This window comes from Somniosus microcephalus, chromosome 1 (genome assembly GCF_052327205.1).
Source record: "Somniosus microcephalus isolate GS21.2 chromosome 1, FLI_Smic_1.0, whole genome shotgun sequence".
NCBI classification, from domain to species: domain Eukaryota; kingdom Metazoa; phylum Chordata; class Chondrichthyes; order Squaliformes; family Somniosidae; genus Somniosus; species Somniosus microcephalus.
Window position 1 is genome coordinate 150,643,685 of NC_140987.1, and position 21,965 is coordinate 150,665,649.

Consider the following 21,965-nt stretch of genomic DNA (forward strand, 5'->3'; position numbering starts at 1 on the left):
GAGGCCACAGTATTTATGTGGCTGGTCCAGTTAAGTTTCTGGTCAGTGGTGACCCCCAGGATGTTGATGGTGGGGGATTTGGCGATGGTAATGCCATTGAATGTCAAGGGGTGGTGGTTAGAATCTTGCTTGTTGGAGATAGTCTTTGCCTGGCACTTGTGTGGCACGAATGTTACTTGCCACTTATCAGGCTAAGCCTGAATGTCATCCAGGTCTTGCTGCATGTGGGCATGGACTGCTTCATTATCTGCAAGTTACGAATGGATCTAAACACCGTACTCATCAGCAAACATCCCCACTTCTGACCTTATGATGGAGAAAAAGTGCAGCTGAAGATGGGGTCGGTACTAGGACTACTGCTTTTCTTGATCTATATTAATGACTTGGACTTGGGAGTACAGAGCACAATTTCAAAATCTGTAGATGATACAAATCTTGGAAATATAGTGAACAGTGAGGAGGATAGTGATAGATTTCAAGAAGACATAGACAAGCTGGTGAAATGGGCAGACACGTGGCAGATGAAATTTAACGCAGAAAAGTGCGAAGTGATAGATTTTGGTAGGAAGAACGAGGAGAGGAAATATAAACTAAAGGGTTGATATACCTATCAATTCCTCCAATAAAAGGCGAAGAGTTACGAAGGTGACTAAAGGTTTTTATTGACTAAATAACAGAGCCCACTCTCGTGGGTGATCCGATCCAAGCAGGAGGAATACCAGCCAGTCGCTCACCTTTATACCTGGCCTGGTGGGTGGAGCCAAGGCGGAGTCGGCAGTGGTCATCCCAGGTATAGCAGTGTGGCAAGAGGCGACCTCGTACCGTGATACAATAGTGGTCAGTGATACAGTTATAACGAACAGTGGTGAACAGTGCTAACTACTAACAGTGATACGATAGTGAACGTGGTTTACCACATTCACCCCTTGTTTAGAATTAAGTCCGGCGGGGTGAAGTGTACTACCAATTCTGGTAGGTCAGTCTGTCCGGAGGCTTTGTAAGCCTCTCCGATCGCCGCAGCGGTGGTGTTGCCTTATCCGGTGCTGGTGCCTTATCCGGTGTTGATGCTGGTGTTTGCGTGGTCGGCGAGGGCTCGTGGGGTTCCGGCATGCCGTCTACCTGGACTGAGGTTGGGGGGGGGTGGTGGCGGTGTTTCCGGATCGGCTGAGGGTGCGAGGTCTCGTAGGGAGACAGTGTCCTCCCGCCCGTCTGGGTACGCCACGTAGGCATACTGGGGGTTGGCGTGCAGGAGGTTCACCCTCTCGACCAGGGGGTCCGTTTTATGGGTCCTCACGTGTTTCCGCAGCCAGACCGGCCCCGGGGCGGTCAGCCAGGTTGGTAGAGTGGTTCCCGTAGTCGACTTCCTGGGGAAAACGAACATTCGTTCATGGGGGGTGGTGTTAGTGGCCGTGCAAAGTAATGACCGGATGGAGTGCAGCGCTGTCGGGAGGACTTCTTGCCAGCGGGAGGTTGGGAGGCCCTTAGACTTTAAGGCTAAGAGGACGGCCTTCCATACCGTCGCGTTCTCTCTTTCCACCTGACCGTTACCTCTGGGGTTGTAGCTGGTGGTCCTGCTTGCTGCAATACCTCTCTCTAGGAGGAATTGCCGGAGTTCCTCGCTCATGAAGGAGGAGCCCCGGTCGCTGTGTATATAGTTCGGGAACCCGAACAAGGCGAAGAGGGCATTCAGGCACTTAATGACCGTGCTACTGGTCATGTCGGGGCAGGGGAAGGCAAAGGGGAAACGGGAGTACTCATCAACGATGTTGAGGAAGTACACATTACGGTCAGAGGACGGGAGGGGCCCCTTAAAGTCGATGCTCAGGCGCTCGAAGGGGCGGGTGGCCTTGATCAGGCTTGCTCGGTCCGGCCTATAGAAGTGCGGTTTGCACTCCGCACAGGTCTGGCAGTTCCTGGTCATGGTCCTGACCTCCTCGATGGAGTAGGTCAGGTTGCGGGCCATAATGAAATGGTAGAGTCTGGTGACTCCGGGGTGGCAGAGCTGGTCGTGGAGGGTCTGAAGCCTATCGATATGCGCGCTGGCGCATGTCATTCGTGAAAGGGCATCAGGGGATTCGTTCAGCTTGCCTGGCCGGTACAAGATCTCATAATCGTAGGTGGAGAGCTCGATTCTCCATCTCAAAATCTTGTCATTCTTGATTTTGCCCTTCAGCTTGTTATTAAACATGAAAGCCACCGAACGCTGGTCGGTGAGGAGGGTAAATCGTTTGCCTGCCAGGTAGTGCCTCCAGCGCCGTACTGCCTCCACGATCGCCTGGGCCTCTTTCTCGACCGACGAATGTCGGATCTCGGGGCCCTGTAGGGTCCTTGAGAAGAAGGCCACTGGCCTCCCCTCCTGGTTTAGGGTGGCGGCTAAGGCGAAGTCGGATGCGTCGCTCTCCACCTGGAAGGGGATGGACTCGTCCACTGCGTGCATCGTGGCCTTGGCTATGTCTCCCTTAATGAGGGAGAAGGCCGCGCACGCCTCCTCCGTGAGGGGGAAGGAAGTGGCTTTCAGGAGGGGTCTGGCTTTGTCCGCGTAATTGGGTACCCATTGGGCATAGTAGGCGAAAAGCCCCAGGGTTCTCCTAAGTGCTTTAGGGCAGTGGGGGAGGGGTAGCTCCATGAGGGGGCGCATTCTTTCTGGGTCGGGGCCGATGATTCCGTTCTCCACTACGCAGCCGAGGATGGCAAGGCGCGTGGTGTTAAACACGCATTTCTCCTTATTGTAGGTGAGGTTCAGCCGTTGGGCCGTACGGAGGAATTTCTCCAGATTCGCGTCATGTTCCTGCCGGTCGCGGCCGCAGATAGTGACGTTATCTAGGTAGGGGAATGTAGCCTGCAGTTCGTTCTGGTCAACCATCTGGTCCATCTCCCTTTGGAAGACCGAGACCCCATTAGTGACACCGAAGGGGACCCTAAGGAAGTGGTATAGGCGCCCATTCGCCTCGAAGGCGGTATACTGGCGGTCCTCAGGGTGGATAGGGAGTTGGTGGTAGGCCGACTTCAGGTCGATGGTCGAGAATACTTTATACTGTGCAATCTGATTGACCATGTCAGATATGCGGGGGAGGGGGTATGCGTCCAGCTGGGTATATCTGTTTATGGTCTGGCTGTAGTCGATGACCAGGCGGTTTTTATCGCCGGTCTTTACGACTACGACCTGGGCACGCCAGGGGCTGCTGCTCCCCTCGATAATGCCCTCTTTCAGGAGGCGCCGCACCTCAGAGCTAATGAAGGCTCTGTCCCCGGCGCTATACCGCCTGCTTTTGGTAGCGACGGGTTTGCAGTCAGGGGTAAGGTTAGCAAACAGAGAGGGTGGCGGGACCTTGAGGGTGGAGAGGCTGCAGGTGTTACGCGGTGGGCGGTTTAACGTTTGCTGGTTGTTGACTGTGAGTGGGGGGAGGGGTCCACCGTATGCTAGGGTTACGCTTTGGAGGTGGGATTGGAAGTCCAGCCCTAGTAGGACGGCAGCGCAGAGATGGGGGAGGACGAGGAGTTTAAAGTTTTTATACTCCGTGCCCTTAACCGACAGGGTCACGACACAGTAGCCGCTGATGTCCGTGGCGTGGGACCTCGATGCCATCGAGATTCGGCTGCGCGTTGGTAGGACAGAGAGGGAGTAGTGGCTCACCGTGTCTGGGTGGATGAAGCTCTCCGTGCTTCCGCTGTCGAACAGGCAGGTCGTGGCGTGGCCGTTCACTTTGATGTCCATCATTGACTTGGACAGATGGTGCGGGCGGGCTTGGTCCAGGGTGACGGAAGCTAGTGTGTAGCTGAGCGAGTCGTTGTCATCTGCGGGCGAGGCGGTCGGGCGTGGTGAGTAAAATGGCGTCTCCCACGAGGTAGGGCCCCATGAGGCACTATTGGGGTCGGTTGCCTTAATCAAAGATGGCCGCCCCCATGACTCATGTGTGGGGATGCTGGCCTCAGTTGCCCTAAACGAAGATGGCCGCCCCCATAGTTCGCATGCGGCACTGCTGGCCTCTGAGGATCCGCTCCTGCAGGCCTTGGAGAAGTGGCCTTTCTTCAGGCAGGTTTTACATATGGAGTTCTTGGCTGGGCAGCGCGACCTCGGGTGCTTCTCCTGGCCACAAAAAAAACAGCCGGCGGCCCGATCGCGGATGCCCGATGTCGGGGCCGGTGGCGGGGCCGGTCGGGTCCGGGACGCCGACGCAGAGGTAGGTCCCGGGGGCGGCGCTGGGAAGGGTGCTGTGGTAGGGGTCGGGCCCGAGTCCCAGGGTCGCGAGCAGTACCTGGTGAATGCTTCCTGATCTTGGTGGGCCACTTCCAGGGAGATAGCGAGGGCTTCAGCTTTTTCCATGCTGAGGTCTTTAGCTTCCAGCAGTCTTTGCCGTGAGTACTCGGACCGTAGGCCTTTCAGGAATGCGTCGCGGATATTATCTTCAGTATTTTCGGCTGCCGACACCGATTTAAAGTCACAGTTCCTGGCGAGTGCATATAGCGCCTGTGAGAATTCGGCTACTGATTCTCCTGGCTGTTGCGGCCGTGATCTTAGGAGGTGCCTAGCGTACATGTAGTTTACCGGGGTCCGGTACTTCTGTTTCAGCAGGTTGATGGCGGTCTCGTAGGTAGTCATGTCCTCGATGAGAGTGTATACTCTCGGGCTCAGTTGTGCCTGCAGGACACTTAGTTTGGATGCCTGAGGGACGCTGGATTCTCTCAGGTATGATTCGAAGCAGACCAGCCAGTGTTTAAAGTCTGCGGCTGAGTTTGCTGCTCGTGGGTTCAGGTCCAGGTACGGCGGTCTGAGGGCTCGCAGCCAAGCTGGCTGGTGTGGCTGTGCTCCTGGGAGCTGCGCTGGTGGCTCCTCCGCCGGTTGTGACTCGTTGTCGGACATCATTAAATTTAGTCAATAAAATTGATATACCTATCAATTCCTCCAATAAAAGGCGAAGAGTTACGAAGGTGACTAAAGGTTTTTATTGACTAAATAACAGAGCCCACTCTCGTGGGTGATCCGATCCAAGCAGGAGGAATACCAGCCAGTCGCTCACCTTTATACCTGGCCTGGTGGGTGGAGCCAAGGCGGAGTCGGCAGTGGTCATCCCAGGTATAGCAGTGTGGCAAGAGGCGACCTCGTACCGTGATACAATAGTGGTCAGTGATACAGTTATAACGAACAGTGGTGAACAGTGCTAACTACTAACAGTGATACGATAGTGAACGTGGTTTACCACAAGGGTACAATTCTAAAGGGGGTTCATGAACAGAGAAACCTGGGGGTATATGTGCACAAATCATTGAATGTGGCAGGGCAGGTTGAGAAAGTGGTTAAAAAAAGCATACGGGATCCTGGGCTTCATAAATAGAGGCATAGAGTGCAAAAGCAAGGAAGTTATGATGAACCTTTAAAACACTGGTTTGGCCTCAACTGGAGTATTGTGTCCAATTCTGGGCACCGCACTTTAGGAAGGATGTGAAGGCCTTAGAGGGTGCAGAAAAGATTTACGAGAATGATTCCAGGGATGAGGGACTTCAGTTGCGTGGATAGAGTAGAGAAGCTGGGGTTGTTCTCCTTGGAGCAGAGAAGGTTGAGAGGAGATTTGATAGAGGTGTTCAAAATCATGAGGGTTCTAGACAGAGTACATAGAGAGAAACTGTTCCCATTGGCGGAAGGGTCGAGAACCAGAGCACACAGATTCAAGGTGATTGGCAAAAGAACCAAAGGCGGCATGAGGAAAACTTTTTTACGGAGAGTGGTTAGGATCTGGAATGCACTACCTGAGAGGGTGGTGGAGGCAGACTCGATCATGGCTTTCAAAAGGGAATTGGATAAATATCTGAAGAGAAAAGATTTGCATGGCTACGGGGGAGTGGGACTAGCTGAAGTGCTCTTGCAGAGAGCCAGCACAGGCTCGATGGGCTGAATGGCTTCCTTCGATACTGTAACCATTCTATGATTCTATGGTTGGGCCTAGGACACTCCGAGTAACTCCTGCAGTGATGTTCTGGGGCTGAGATGATTGACCTCCAACAACTACAACCATCTTCCTTTGTGCTAGGTATGACTCCAGCCAGTGGAGAGTTTTGCCCCTGATTCCCATTGACTTCAGTTTTACTAGGGCTCCTTGATTGCACACTTGGTTAAATGCTGCCTTGATGTCAAGGGCAGCCACTCTCGCCTCACCTCTGGCAATCAGCTCTTTTGTCCATGTTTAGCCCAAGGCTGTAATGAGGTCTGGAGCCGAGTGGTCCTGACGAAATCCAAACTGAGCATCGGTGAGCAGATTATTGGCGAGTAAGTGCCGCTTTATAGCACTGTTGACAACACCTTCCATCACTTTGCTGATGATTGAGAGTCAGCTGATGGGGCGGTAATTGGCCGGATTGGATCTGTCCTGTTTTTTGTGGACAGGACATACCTGGGCAGTTTTCCACATTGTTGGGTAGATGCCAATGTTGTAGCTGTACCGGAACAGCTCGGCTAGAGGTGCGGCTAGCTCTGGAGCACAAGTCTTCAGCATGATAGCCGGCATGTTGTCGGGGCCCATAGCCTTTGCTGTATCCAGTGCGTTCAGCCGTTTCTTGATATCACGTGGAGTGAATTGAATCGGTTGAAGACTGGCTTCTGTGATGGTGATGAACTCAGGAGGAGGCCGATATGGATCATCCACTCGGCACTTCTGGCTGAAGATGGTTGCAAATGCTTCAGCCTTGTCTTTTGCACTCGTGTGCTGGGCTCCACCATCATTGAGGATGGGGATATTCATGGAGTCTCCTCCACCCGTTAGTTATTTAATTGTCCACCACCATTCAGGACTGCAAGAGCTTTGATCTGATCCGTTAATTGTGGAATTGTTTAGCCCTGTCTATAGCATGCTGCTTCTGCTGTTTAGCATGCATGTAGTCCTGTGTTGCAGCTTCCCCAGGTTGATACCTCATTTTTAGGTACGCCTGGTGCTGCTCCTGGCATGTTCTTCTACACTCCTCATTGAACCATGGTTGGTCCCCTGGCTTGATGGTAATGCTAGATATGCCGGGCCATGAGGTTACAGATTGTGGTGGAATACAATTCTACTGCTGCTGATGGCCCACAGTGTCTCATGGATGCCCAGTTTTGAGCAGTTAGATCTGTTCTGAATCTATCCCATTTAGCACAGTGGTAGTGCCACACAATACGATGGAGGGTGTCCTCAGTATGAAGACAAGATTTCGTCTCCGCAAGGACTGTACGGTGGTCACTGCTACCAATGCTGTCATGGACAGATGCATCTGCAACAGGTAGACTGGTAGGTTTTTCCCTCGTGTTGGTTCTCTTACCACCTGCCGCAGTCCTAATCTGGCAGCTATGTCCTTCAGGACTCGGCCAGCTCGGTCAGTAGTGGTGCTACCGAGCCACTCTTGGTGATGGACATTGAAGTCCCCCACCCCGAGTACGTTCTGTGCCCTTGCTAGCCTCAGTGCTTCTTTCAAGTGGTGTTCAACATGGAGGAGTACTGATTCATCAGCTGAGGGAGGGCGGTAGGTGGTAATCAGCAGGAGGTTTCCTTGCCCATGCTTGACCTGAAGCCATGAGACTTCATGGGGTCCGGAGTCAATGTTGAGGACTTCCAGGGCCTCTCCCTCCCAACTGTATACCACTGTGCCGCCACCCCTGGTGGGTCTGTCTTGCCGGTGGGACAGGACATACACAGGGATGGTGATGGAGGAATCTGGGACATTGGCTGAAAGGTATGATTCTGTTAGTATGACTATATCAGGCTGTTGCTTGACTAGTCTGTGGGATAGCTCTCCCAATTTCGGCACAAGTCCCCAGATGTTAGTGACAAGACTTTACAGGGTGAACTGGGCTGGGTGTGCTGTTGTTGTGGCCGAAGTCGATGCCGAGGTCGATGCCGGGTGGTCCGTCCGGTTTTATTCTTACTGTTTTTCATAGCGGTTGTGTACAACTGAGTGGTTTGCTAAGCCATTTCAAAGGGCAGTTAAGAGTCAACCACATTGCTGTGGGTCTGGAGTCACATATAGGCCAGACCAGGTAAGGACGGCAGATTTCCTTCCCTAAAGGACATTCGCGAACCACATTGGTTTTTATGACTATCTGATAGTTTAATGGTCACGATTACTGATACTGGCTCATGTCTCTGGATCATTAGTCCAGACCTCTGGATTACTAGTCCAGTAACATAACCACTATGCTACCGTTCCTGGAGATGGTAGATCAGAATTAGAGAATACTTTGGCAACAGTTACCACAATATGGTGGAGCTTATGGTTTGGGCTTACTGTGGAAGAAAGAATAAATACAATAGAAACATTGAACTTTAGAAAGGCAAATTTTGAAGCTGAGGAGTGAGCAAATTAAATTCAACTGGACAGCACTGTTGGGAGGGAAAAACATGGGATAAAGTGGATTATGTGTAGAAATACAGAGTACAGAATAGATATATACCATAAGGAAATAAAGGGAAAGGACTGATGGGGGCAACAATGAAAATAACATTGGGATTAAAGGCAAAAAAATATTTAAGAGCATAAGAAATAGGAGCAGGATTTGGCCATTTGGCCCTTGGCACCAGCTCCGCCATTCAATAAGATCATGGCTGATCTTCTACCTCATCTCCACTTTCCCGCACTATCCCCATATCCCTTGATTCCTTAATATTCAAAAATCTATCGATCTCTGTCTTGAATATACTCGATGACTGAGCCTTCACAGCCCTCTGAGGTAGATAATTCCAAAGATTCACCACCCTTTGAGTAAAGAAATGTTTCCTCATCTCAGTCCTAAATGGCCAACCCCTTATTCTAAGACTGTGACCCCTGGTTCTAGACTCCCCAGCCAGGGGAAATATCCTCCCTGCATCTACCCTGTCAAGCCCTGTAAGAATGTTGTATGTTTCAATGAGATCACCTCTCATTCTTCTAAACTCTAGCGAATATAGACCTAGTCTACTCAATCTCTCCTCATAGGACAATCCCTCCATCCCAGGAACCAGTCTGGTGAACCTTTGTTGCACTCCCTCTATGGCAAGTATATCCTTCCTTAGGTAAGGAGACCAAAACTCTACACAATACTCCAGGTGTGGTCTCACCAGGACCCTATATTATTGCAGCAAGATGTCTTTACTCTTATACTCAAATCCTCTTGTAATAAAGGCCAACATACCATTTGCTTTCCTAATTGCTTGCTGTACCTGCAAGTTAACTTTCAGTGATTTGTGTACAGGGACACCCAGGTCCCTCTGAACACCAATATTTCCCAATCTCTCACCATTTAAAAATACTCTGCTTTTCTATTTTTCCTACCAGTGGATAACTTCACATTTCTCCACATTATATTCCATTTGCCATGTTCTTGCCCACTCACTTTGCCTGTCTATATCCCCTTGAAGCCTTCTTGCATCCTCCTCACAACTTACATTCCCACCCAGCTTTGTATCATCAGCAAACCTAGATGTATTACATTTGTCCCCTCATCCAAATCATTGATGTAGATTGTGAATAGCTGAGGCCCAAGCACTAATCCTTGCGGTACCCCACTAGTTACAGCTTGCCAACCCGAAAATGACCCGTTTATTCCTATTCTCTGTTTTCTGTCCGTTAACCAATCCTCAATCCATGCTAGTATATTACCCCCAATCCCATGAGCCCTAATTTTGTTTAATAACCTCTTGTGTGGCACCTTATTGAATGTCTTCTGAAAATCCAAATACACATCCACTGGCCCCCCCCTAATCTATTCTGCTAGTTACAACCTCAAAAAACTCTAACCGATTTGTCAAACATGATTTCCCTTTCATAAATCCGTGTTGACTCTGCCCAATCCTATTGTTTTCTAAGTGCCCTGTTACTATGTCCTTAATAATAGATTCTAGCATTTTCCCTACTATTGATGTCAGGCTAATTGGTCTGTAGTTCCCCATTTTCTCTCTCCCTCCTTTCTTAAATAGTGGGGCTACATTTGCTACCTTCCAATCTGCAGGAACCGTTCCAGAATCTATGCAATTTTGGAAAATGACAACCAATGCATCCACTATCTCTATAGCCACCGCTTTCAAAACCCTAGGATGTAGGCTTTCAGTCCCATTAATTTCTCCAGTACTATTTTTTTACTAATACTAATTTCTTCCAGTTCCTCATTCTCGCTAGCGCCTTGGTTCTCCACTATTTCCGGGAAGATTCTTGCGTCTTCTTCTGTGAAGAGAGACACAAAGTATTTGTTTAATTTCTCTGCCATTTCCTTATTCCCCATTATAACTTCTCCTGTCTCAGCCTGTAAGGGACCCACATTTACTTTTGCTAATCTTTTCCTTTTTACATACCTATAGAAGCTTTTGCAGTCTGTTTTCATGTCTCTCGCTAGTTTACTCTCATATTCTATTTTCCCTTTCTTTATCAATTTCCTGGTCCTCCTTTGCTGAATTCTAAAATCCTCCCAATCCTCAGGCTTACTATTTTTGGCAACATTATAAGCCTCTTTGATCTAATACTATATTTAACTTCTCTTGTTAGCCACGGTTGGACCACTTTTCCTTTGGGGTTTCTGTGCCTTAAAGGAATGTATATTGTTGTAAATTATGTATTAATTCTTTAAATGCTAGCCATTGCTTGTCTACCATCATACCTTTTAATGTAGTTTCCCAATCTACCTTAGCCAACTCGCTCCTCAATCTAAACAAAGCAAACTACGTAGGTATGAAGACCCTAGTTTTGGATTTAACTAAATCACTTTCAAACTGAATATAAAATTCTATCATATTATGGTCACTCTTCCCTAAAGGCCCCTTTATTACAAGGTTAATAATTAACCCTTTCTCATTGCACAATACTAGAACTAAAATAGCCTGCTCCCTAGTCGGTTCCTCAACATACTAATCTAGAAAACTATCTTGCATACATTCCATGAATTCATCCTCCACACTATTACTGCAAATTTGGTTTGCCCAGTCTATATGTAGATTAAAGTCCCCCATGATCATTATATTACACATGTTACATGCGCCTCTAATTTCCTGATTTATACTCTGCCCTACATTAATGTTTTCTGCCCCTTGCTGTTTCTTAGCTCCACCCAAACTGATTCTACTTCTTGATTTTCGGAGCTAAGATCCTTTCTCTCAACTGTCTTTAGCCCATCCTTTATTATCAGGGCTACCCCTCCTCCTTTTCCATTTTGCCTATCTCTTCTGAAAGTTAAGTATCCTGGAATATTTAGTTCACAACCTTGGCCACTTTGCAATGTCTTTGTTATGGCTATTAGATCAAACCTGTTAATTTCTACCTGCGCTATTAATTCATCTATTTTGTTGCGAATGCTTCGCGCATTCAGATATAGTGCCTTTAGCTTTGACTTATGTCTATTTTTCCCTTGATGTCACCTTAGTTACTGATGCCTTATTACCTTTGTGACTCTCTCTGTCCATTCCTGACCCACTCTGCTTATTTTTACCCAAAACTCTACTCTGCTCTAGAGCCTTGACATTTCTCTCAATGCTTTTAAATTGACTCTTTCCGGAATCCTCCCCCCCCACCCCTTCATTAGTTTAAAGCACTGTCTACTGCCCTAGTTATTCGGTTCGCCAGGACACTGGTCCCAGCCCGGTTTAAGTGGAGTCCATCCCAGTGGAATAGCTCCCTCTTACCCAATACTGCTGCCAGTGCCCTATGAACTGAAACCCCTTCCTCCCACACCACTCTTTGAGCCACGCATTTAAACTTCTAATCTGTTTGTCCCTATGCCAATTTGCACATGGCTCAGGTAACAATCCAGAGATTATTACCTTTTGAGGTTCTGCTTTTTAATTTGGATCCTAGCTCCTCAAACTCCCTCAGCAGAACCTCATTCCTAGTTCTACCTATGTCATTGGTTCCTACGTGGACCATGATAACTGGATCCTTCCACTCCCACTCCAAGTTCTTCTCCTGCCACAAGGAGATGTCTTTAACCCTGGCAACACAGCCTTCTATATAGTATAAAACTGTGGTTCACACTATGGACACTGACAAATAAAATCAAGCGAAAGGAGGTTAAGAAAGAAAAAGTGAGGATGGGGTAGCAGGGAGGATTAAGAAATATCAAGCATTTTTATAAATATAGTTGCAGTAAGCAGAAATAAAAGATATGGGGGGGAAAATTCAGTTGTTTGCGCCTCCCATTAACGCCTTAAGAGGGCACTAATGGGGCACAAAGCAACTAGTGCCTGGGCGTGGCAATGTTTGCACCGCTCGCGAAATTAACTAGATATTTTGCGGCGGCGCTAAACACTACCGCCACAATCTCTTGCGCCGGCAGATCGTGACGTCAGTCGAGTGCGCAATGCCCCGGACCGGATATTGAGTGGCGCCCCCTGCCTTACCGCCTGCCGCTAGCAACGACAGGTTGAGGGGAGTGTTTTGCAGTCAGAAAGGGACTGGGGGAGCGCTATTTAAAGGTGACCGCTTCCTGCCTTTTTTTGTTGGTGACATTTGTGCACCATGCATTCTGAGAGAGATGAGAGAGAGACTTCTGGAGAGATTCAACGCTGTATGAAGGAGTTTTGGGTACTGAGCAGCACTTTGCAGGTTCATTTTGATTTGCTCTTGTATCTATTTAGAAGAGACTGGGGGTGCTGCACTCTGAGCTCTTTCCCATGGTCTCTCCATTGTTCTTTTCAGCAGATTTGATGTACAGGTCTCTCCAGGCCGAGATTCAAGGCTGCAATGAGCAGGATGTGGATGGAGAGCAAGATCAACCCTCCCCTTTTAAGATAAAAACAGAAAATGCTGGAGAAACTCAGCAGGTCAAGCAGCATCTGTGAAGAGAGAAACAGTTAACGTTTCAGGTCGATGACCATTCGTCAGAACTCCCCTTTAAGAATTGGCCAGTGCCAGTGTGTCATTGCTGACTGACATCACATGAGCTTCGCCAGCGCTGTGAGGTAGCGCCTCGCTCCTTGGCCTTTGCGCCTTAAGACAGATGTGAAGCGCCTGATTTAGCGCTCCAATCACCTCCAGGGGTGATAAAAGCCAAGTTTGCTGTTGGAGGCGATAATTAGCGCCAGGCGCTAAACTTTGCGCATGGCCGATAATGGCGCCCCAAACGGGGCGATACCGAATTTTTCCCCCATGGTGAGGTAATTGAGTTTCCAAAAATGACTATCAGTAGTCAAGGAATAGCAAATGTGTCAAATGAATACTGTACTACTTTTCTGTATTCATGGAACAGACTATAAATGTTGGGGGGAGGGGGAGTTACTGATAGAAACAGAAATCTCATAAGGCAGTCACTGATAAGATGAGGAAATTAAAGGTAGACAAGAGACCAAGCCTGATGTAATCCATGATTTTTAAAGAATCAGTAGAAATGGGAGTGGTGTCCAAGGATTATAAAGTAGCAAACCTGGCACTAACCTTTAAAAAAAGGGCTGGAAACTACAGACCAGTGCACCTAATATCCATTCTGGGTAAAGCATCCTAAAAGAAGAGATAATGAAACAAGTTTTCAGATGATATAAATTGGATTGGAAATAAACAAGACATAACAGGCAAACTAAATACCAAGAAATTTGGATAGATAGAGAAGATGGCTGATGAGTGGAAAATGACATTTAATGTGGACAAGTGCAAATTAGTGAGACTAGGGAAGATGAATATAAACTAAATCGCTCTGTTACAGGATACAACATAAAGAGGGATCTGGGGGCACTGGTGTATAGTTTATTGAAACCAACAGTGCAGTATACAGCAGCAGTAAGGAAAGCTAACTAGATCTTGGGATGTATAGTTTGAGAAATAAAGCACAATTCCCAGTAGGTGATAATGATTTTGTAAAAAGCACTTGAATGATCACATCTGGAATACTGTGTACAATTCTGGTTGCCATAATACAGCAAGGATATCCAGACGTTGAAAGCAATACAGAAAATGATAACCAAATTGATACCTACTTATGTACCTGCACTATGCGGAGAAGAGAAGGCTCAGGAAAGATATTAAATTATTCACAATCTTTAAGGGAATATATAATTTGAGTCTCAAAGTGTTTGAGATTCCCATATATTCTATGAACAGGGGACATAGGCTCAAGCTCAGAGGAGAAAAAATATAGATAATTTCGATTTTGCTACATTATGTAGAGGGTAGTGCATGTGGGAATGGACTGCCCAGGGAGGCAGTATGGAAAAAGTGAATTGGATAGATATGGGTGATACTAGTTTTGGGGATTGGCTAGATGGACTGCATAGACTTTTTTGGTCCTATGAACCTCTGGTCAGATTTTGGCAAATAACTAAGCCTCTAATTGAATGAAATGATCATGTGGTTACCAGCAATCAGTCAGGTTGCTAGAAAGAAACACCACACCAGGGAGCAATCAGCTTGCTAGAACAGGGTATTCGTGCACACTGAATGTTTTTAAACATTGATCTTTAAGTAAAACTGTCCTCATTTTTAAAAAAAAAACTTACATCACTTCATACAGTTATAATGTCTCTGTTCATATAGTTATAATGTCTCCGATAGTTATAATGTCTCCGATCAGGCTATCATAAGAACTGGTGTGTTTAATAAGTACATGTCAGCTATAATACAAGGCTCTAATCATGCAGTACAAATTATGCATTATTTTTCATCAGAAGATTGCACAAGTGACCTGCAGTTGAACTTCTGAAAATGGTAATCACTGGTGATAACCAAATGATTCATGGCTTTTGCATATAGAATTCTGGCAGTAAACTCAACTGTTGAAAATGTACATTTAATAAATCTGCCAGACTATTACTAACAGTTTTTCTTATTGTGTTTCTAGCCTGTGGTACACATGATAGAACTCCAGGAAACAAACAATGAGAATCGGCCTTTCCAAGACTGTGTGATAGTAAATAGCGGCAAGATAGATGTTAAAGAACCTTTTGTGGTTGAAGTAAATGACGACGAGTAAAAGGATAGCACACCAGTGTCTCTTAGGAATAACAGATGATGTGCACAAATGACAGTTTGTGGTTGTATTGATCACATTTTTATGTTAGTGGTATACCAAAGTGTTATTTTACTTTTATGTCCAACTTCTTGAGTAAACAGTGACTTGGTATGTTTAGAAGGTTACTGCACAATACAGTGGCCTAGAAATAGGTCTGCACAGCGCCTCTTTCTCAATGTGGAGCTGGGAGGATCAGGAGTGCTCCTTTGACCACACATTAAAGGAACCAATCGGCTCCACTCTTTCTTTTTTCCTGCCCCCAACCCCCCCCCCGCCCAAATCATCACCACTCCCGACCTGAATCCTGGCCCTGACCCAGTTACCTGAGAGCCGATGCGACACTAGCAGTGGCCCGATCATTGCCTCCTCTTCGTTGGTGGGCTCGCATCACCACATGGCTCCATTGAAATGAGGCCTGAAGCAGGGAATGCAGAAATGTGCGTGCCCGAATATCTGGGCCTATGTTTTTAGTACAACTATAAAACTGCAGAAATATTCTCTACTGTTTGCAGTTGTATGCAAGGCTCTTCACTTTGCAGTTAAAATTATGAAAATATGTTTCACAAAAACAAGTATGCTTCTTATAAAACATCAAATTTATTAAAGTTACATTTGCAAACGAACAGATCAATTACAATTAAAAATGTTCGTTCTCAGCCAAACATTTTAATTAAAATAATTGCAAAAGTTACTTAACTGTTGGACTCAACTGCAAGTTGAGTGGAAACATCCGTGGTGTATTTGACCTGGGATAAACCTGGCTACTGAAGAAATTAAATTGAACATTTGTCATCAGTGTTGAACCTTTTAGTTTGTTTAGATCTGATAACATGCGTGTAAGAATGAGTTTCTAAATGTAACGTTAGTTGAGTGTAAATAAGTGGTTCTTTGGTTTGCAATGAACTTATCTACTGAAATTGGATTGAATTTTTGTTGTCAATGTTAGCTCTTTACTGTGTTCATTCCTGACAACACTGGTGTACGACCTTCTGAATGATAACAGACACCTATTTAAATAAAGGAGGATTCATTAAAGCATGCACATGTAATTATAATTGTTTAATATTTTGGGGAAAGCAAACCCAAGAGGAAACCATTAAGCTTTGAGCCAATATTTGCATTTTAACGTTGTATGTTTGACAGTAAGCTGTCAGAAACTTTATAGCAAGTTTAGAAAACTTGCCCAATACACTCAATGACTGGCCTGTGTTGTATGTTGGGGATACACTTGCGGTTTTATGACATCTACAGCTTAAAATGTATCTTGCTTCTGTATTGTAAAACAGAAAAATATGAAAAGACTCTTCAGCATACCAAGCTCATTCTTTTCACGGATCATGTAGTTTGCTCCATCACAGAATCGTCCTACAGAACAAGGGCATATAATCTTAAAATTAGAGCTAGGCCATTCAGGAGTGAAATCAGGAAGCGCCTTTTCCACACAATGGGTAGTAGAAATCTGGAACTTTTTCCCCAAAAGGCTGTGACACTTGGCATTCTCAAGACTGAGATCGATAGATTTTTGTTAATTAAGAGTATCAAGGGATATGGAGCAAAGGTGGGAAAATGGAGTTGAGGTGCACGCCAGCCATGATCTAACTGAATGACGGAGCAGGTTTGAGGGGCTGAATAGCCTACACCTGTTCCTAATGTTCCTTTGTCCTCTTAATGGAGGTGATTAACCACAAATTAAACTTCCAAGAAAATAAAGCTCTGAAAGTGCTGACTTTCTAAAAATTCAACAATTTTTAGGAAATCAGTACTATTACATCCCACAGAGGCCCCATCTGCCTGTTCAAACTCGGAACTTGGCAATGGCATAAACCATGAGGAGGATAGTAAAAGACTTCAGGAGGACGTGGACAGACTGGTAATATGGGCAGACACGTGGCAGATAAATTTTAATGCAGGGAAGTGTGAAGTGATACATTTTGGTAGGGAGAATGAGGAGAGGCAATATAAATGATACAATTTTAAAGGGGGTGCAGGAACAGAGCGACCTGGGGTGTATGTACACAAATCTTTGTAGGTGGCAGAACAAGTTGAGAAGGCTGTTAACGCATATAGGATCCTTGGCTTCATTAATAGAGGCATAAGCCAGAATTTTGTTCGGGGAGGTGGGGTCCGAGGCAGGCAGGAAACCCAGAAGGCTAGGCCTTAGTTGCAAGGGGTCGGTCCAGGGGAGGGAGGGCAATCGGGAGAGAGGATTGGGAGGGGGAGGTTACAGGATCGGCAGGCGATTGGGGGGGTGGTCGGGGATCTTGGATATCGGCAGGCAAGCGGGGTGGGGGGGATCGGAGATTGCAGAGGGGGTTGGCCAGGATCTTGGCTGGCCACCGGAAGATCGTGGCCGCCCTCATCATCATCGTTGGTGGGGGTGGGAGGCCTCGTAGAGGTGTTTCTGATCGCGGGGGGGTGGGTATGGTTGGGACCCTGGATACACGAGGTAGATATAAAGCCACTTACCTCCTGGATGCAGCAGTCCCCACCTCTGTTTAACTGCCGGGTTTCACGAATTGTGTGAAACCCGTCCACAGGCAGTTACAAACAAAATCGTGGGGAAAATAGAGGCTTCCAACCTCATTACAATATTTAAATTGAGGTAACGCCCCTTGGGAGCGGGTTAGTCGCCACCCCTGTCCTGCCTCCACCAAAACCGGAAGTGGGCAGGTTGGAGGTGGGATCAGGTCGGGATTCACATTTTTAACAATTTAACTGCCCCACGCTCCAAACCCACCTGTTTTTTTATGGGAAAATTCCGGCCATAGAGTACAAAAGCAAGGAAGTTATGCTAAACCTTTATAAAACTGGTTAGGCCTCAGCTGGAGTATTGTGTTCAATTGTGGGCACCACCCTTTAGGAAGCATGTCTAGGCCTTGGAGAGGGTGCAGAAGAGATTTACTAGAATGGTAGCAGGGATGAGGGACTTCAGTTATGTAGAGAGACTGGAGAAGCTGGGACTGTTTTCCTTAGAGCAGAGAAGTTTAAGAGGAGATTTGATAGCGGTATTCAAAATCATGAATAGTTTTGATAGAGTAAATAAGGAGAAACAGTTTCCAGAGGCAGAAGGTTCGATAACCAGAGGACACAGGTTTAAGGTGATAGGCAAAAGAACCAGAGGCGACAAAAGGGGAAAAAAATTACAGTGAGTTGTTGTGATCTAGAATGCACTGCCTGAAAGGGTGGTGGAAGCAGATTCAATAGTAACTTTCAAAAGAAATTTGGATAAATTCTTGAAGGGAATTTTTTTTTACACAGCTCTATGCAGGAAGAGCAGGGACTGGGATTAATTGGACTGCTCTACCAAAGAGCCGGCATAGGCACGATGGGCTGAATGGCCTCCTACGCTGTATCATTCTATGATTCAGGTGGACATTTAGGATCACATGGTACTTGAGTAGTTCTCGCAATATCCTGGCCGATAGTCATCCTTCAACCAACACCACCAAAACAGAACTAAATCTCATTTACTGTTTGTGAGACTTTACTATATACAAATTGGCTACTTTTGTTTGCTTACATAACAGTGACTGCAGCTCAACATTAATTCTAAAGCTATGAAGTGCTTTGTGATGTGCAAAGTGCTATAAGAATGTAAGCTCTTTCTTTACAATCTACATTAGTTAACCTTGTCCTATTCCAAAAATGCAATTTCCAAGGTTCCAGCAGCAAAGCACCCATCATGTTTCAGAAAGTATTTGAGTATCTTTGTCTATACTTAAATCCATAATCTTCAATTCCATTCTTAACCACCTACTGATCCAGCTCATTTTAAAGCAGTTAATTGAAATAGCATTAACTTTTTTTGATTGGTCTTTATTCCACTTAGCTGATGTTATTTGGAAAGAAAATAAATTTCACTTACTCTCTCATCTTGCTTAAGCATTATTACTTTTTTGTTCAGCTCCCCAAGTACTGCATTTACAGTATACGTTAAATAACTTGTTTAGGAGATACAATAAACACATCTCTCAATCTTTATTCCAATGCAAATAAGTTTAGTTCTGCTGGTGTCTACTCATAACAGAGAGTTTTAAGTCCTTGAATCATCCTCAATGCTCTTTTCAATATATCAATGCCTTTTTGAAGTCACACTATTTTTAAATATGCTGCACAGTTACAATAACTTGTTTTGACTTAAAATCAAATGCCTTAGAAATACATCCCAGTATTTGATTAGCCACATTGATAATTTGCTTCACATTCACTTTCAGTGAATGGTTGATGAAATAAAACAGACAGGCAATTCACATTTGGTGACAAAGTTCAGACTTGTATTCTTTGATCCGACATCCGATTGGTTTGCTCAGTTTAAATTGCCAATGGCTGGAATGACATAAATAGCAGGGTTTTCTGTGACTGAAAACTCCCTGCTCCATGCAATGTGGAGTATGATGTGATTGGCCCATAATTTACTGTCAAAATAACGGTGAAACTGATGACACTCGCCATTATTTATGCACAAATGCTACAGCAATTTCAGGTGAGGGAAGATGTGAAGTTAAAGGCGGAAACCCAGAAGTTGCTGTCAGAGATGGGCTGCTCCGCTGTTAGCTTTGCGAAAACAGCTGTCTGCCTCACCATTGAAATTAATTGAACGGCGTGAAGTTGCTGTACTTGTGTGGTAGATACGAACTAAACTCTTGTCCATTTCAGTCGAAGTACGCTTTTAACAATGTGTTAAGTGTTAATTACTGCCAGTCAAGCTGTCTGGGACTGAAAATTAACTATTACAAGTGTGGAGTCTCATTCCTTCAGGTTTTAATTGTTGGAGATTTTGAAAATGTAAAATTTTAAATAAAAAATGTATTTTTTACTTTTCCTTTCTGTCTTTATCTCTCTCTTAATCCAGTCTTCTTTCCCTCTCTTTATTTCTCTTTCCGTACCTGATTTCACATTGAATTCATCACTCCAATTGACACTTCCTTCTCAGTCCTTGTGGTTAATTTCACAATCTTTCAATCTGATTGGTTAAGGAGATACACAGTTGTTTGTCTTATTCACTCAGGTCCCAGTTTCCCTCGCTGTGACACTATTAGCTCGTACCTTCAGCAACTTGCCAAGCAAAAATGTTAAAAACCTAAATGTGCGAGGGCATGTCTAACTAATGGTAGATGCCGTTAGATGCCCTGCCGCAGCAAATTCTGGCCCATTATCTATGTGAATTGCACTTAACAATTTGGTTTTATATCTCCATAGACAAACATATATTCCTTGTGTATGTAATACATCTTACCCTCTAGGTAAGGTGATTTACATGCTCAAGGAATATACGGTTTAACTGGATTAATGTAGGCGGTATGGTTTGTGATGTAAAAAGACTTGGTTTGAGTATAAAACAAGGCTTTAACCAACTGTTTCAAAACCATGAGATTTCTAGTTACAATCACTAGTTCCTGGTTACAGAAACATCCTGAGCAAGCTGGGCCCACGCCCGAGTATTTATACTCCTTGGACGGCGCCACCAGCTGGCGGCCCAGTGTTACTTCATGAGTCATGATAAGATTCATAACATTCTTCCCGCCTGAAAGTTTCGGAAGTCCGATGACTTCCTTCTAGTGGATTAGGCGGACCACGAATAGCCGCAGTCTTTTAGATCTTCGCTTGTGGCTGGAAGGCACGTGTCCTCGGACCGATCTGGTCCCTGGATCGCTTGGTCCGTATTGGTAGATCGACGGCGCCCGTGTCGCCTTGATCGACCTGCGGAAGACTGGGGAGATCGTGACTCTGGGTGCGGGTCCCCACTGGCGCAGAGCTGGCGTCATCTTGTTTGGTAGCCGGGATTGACCGGTGTCCTGGCTTCAGGTGGCCATCCCCTGGGAAGCGCTCGGCTCCCCGAGTTGATCCGGTGGAGTAGTCGGCAGATCCCTTGATGTCCCAGGTAGGGCGTCATCCTCGAAGGAGTGTAGAGCGTTGGCATCATTACCATGGGTTCCTCTACCAGTTGGGTCCGTGGGACTCATTGGACAGGGAGCCAGATCTCAGAGTGAAACGGTGGACTCCCGGCCATCAGGGTACCGCACATGCGCGTATGTGGGATTAACGTCCATTAGTTCCACCTCGTTGACGGGATCGTTTTTGGAAGATCGGACGAATCTTCGGAGCAGCACGGGGCCGGGAGCTGCCAACCATGACGGTCGGGACGTCCCATGAGTGGAGCGATGCTGGAACCTGAAGAATCGCTTGTGAGGCGTGACACTGGTGGACGTAGAAAGAAGAGACCTGATGGAATGCAACGCGTCAAGGAGCATAGTTTCCCACTGCTGGTCTGGTAGGTTGCGTGACCTCAGTGCAAGACGAACAGTGTTCCAAATGATAGCGTTGTATCTCTCAACCTGTCTGTTTCCGATGGGATGATACGGTGTCGTTTTACTTGTGGCGATTCCCCGCTGGGAAAGATTACTTTTGAGTTCGCTTGACATGAAGGAGGGACCCCGATCAGAGTGGATGAAATTGGCCGTACCGCAAAGGGAAAAGACTTGATCGAGGCATTTGATCACTGTGGAAGTAAGCATATTGGGGCAGGGGAAAGCAAAGGGAAAGCGTGAATACTCGTCCACCATAGTAAGTAAGTAGGTGTTTCGCATTGAGGAAGGCAATGGCCCTTTAAAGTCAATGCTGAGTCGCTGCATAGGCTGCATAGTGTGTATGAGCGAGCCATCCGATGGACAGAAGAATTGCGGTTTTAATTCCGCACAGATTCTACAGGTGGAGCAAGTTCTTTTCACACCTTCTGTAGAAAATGGGAGATTTTTAGATCGCACAAAGTGCAACATACGGGTAACGCCAGGATGGCATAAGTCAGTATGAAGATCCGCTAGAGTCGAAGTTGACATAGAAGAGCAGAACGCACGCGTGAGGGTATCCGGGGCCACATTCTCTTTGCCGGGTCAATAATGTATCGTGTAGCCAAAGGCAGCCAATTCCATCCTCCAGAGCAGTATTTTGTTATTCTTGATCTTAGTGCGTTTCCGGTTATCCAGCATAAAGGCCACAGAGCGCTGATCGGTTATAAGTGTGAAATCGCGACGAGCGAGAAAATGAC

The 21,965-nt window shown here is 46.2% G+C and overlaps 1 protein-coding gene across 2 annotated transcripts in view; it reads left to right on the top strand.

Annotated features, from left to right (window-relative positions):
* Nucleotides 1–15,960, top strand: part of ppic (peptidylprolyl isomerase C) — a 46,141-nt gene extending 30,181 nt beyond the window's left edge. For both annotated transcript variants that reach the window (XM_085986685.1, XM_085986674.1), the window contains one exon: nt 14,750–15,960. In XM_085986685.1, the coding sequence (XP_085842811.1) occupies nt 14,750–14,881 (132 nt within the window). In that variant the 3' untranslated portion in view covers nt 14,882–15,960. The remainder of the gene's footprint in view (nt 1–14,749) is intronic.
* The last annotated feature ends 6,005 nt before the right edge of the window (nt 15,961–21,965 follow it).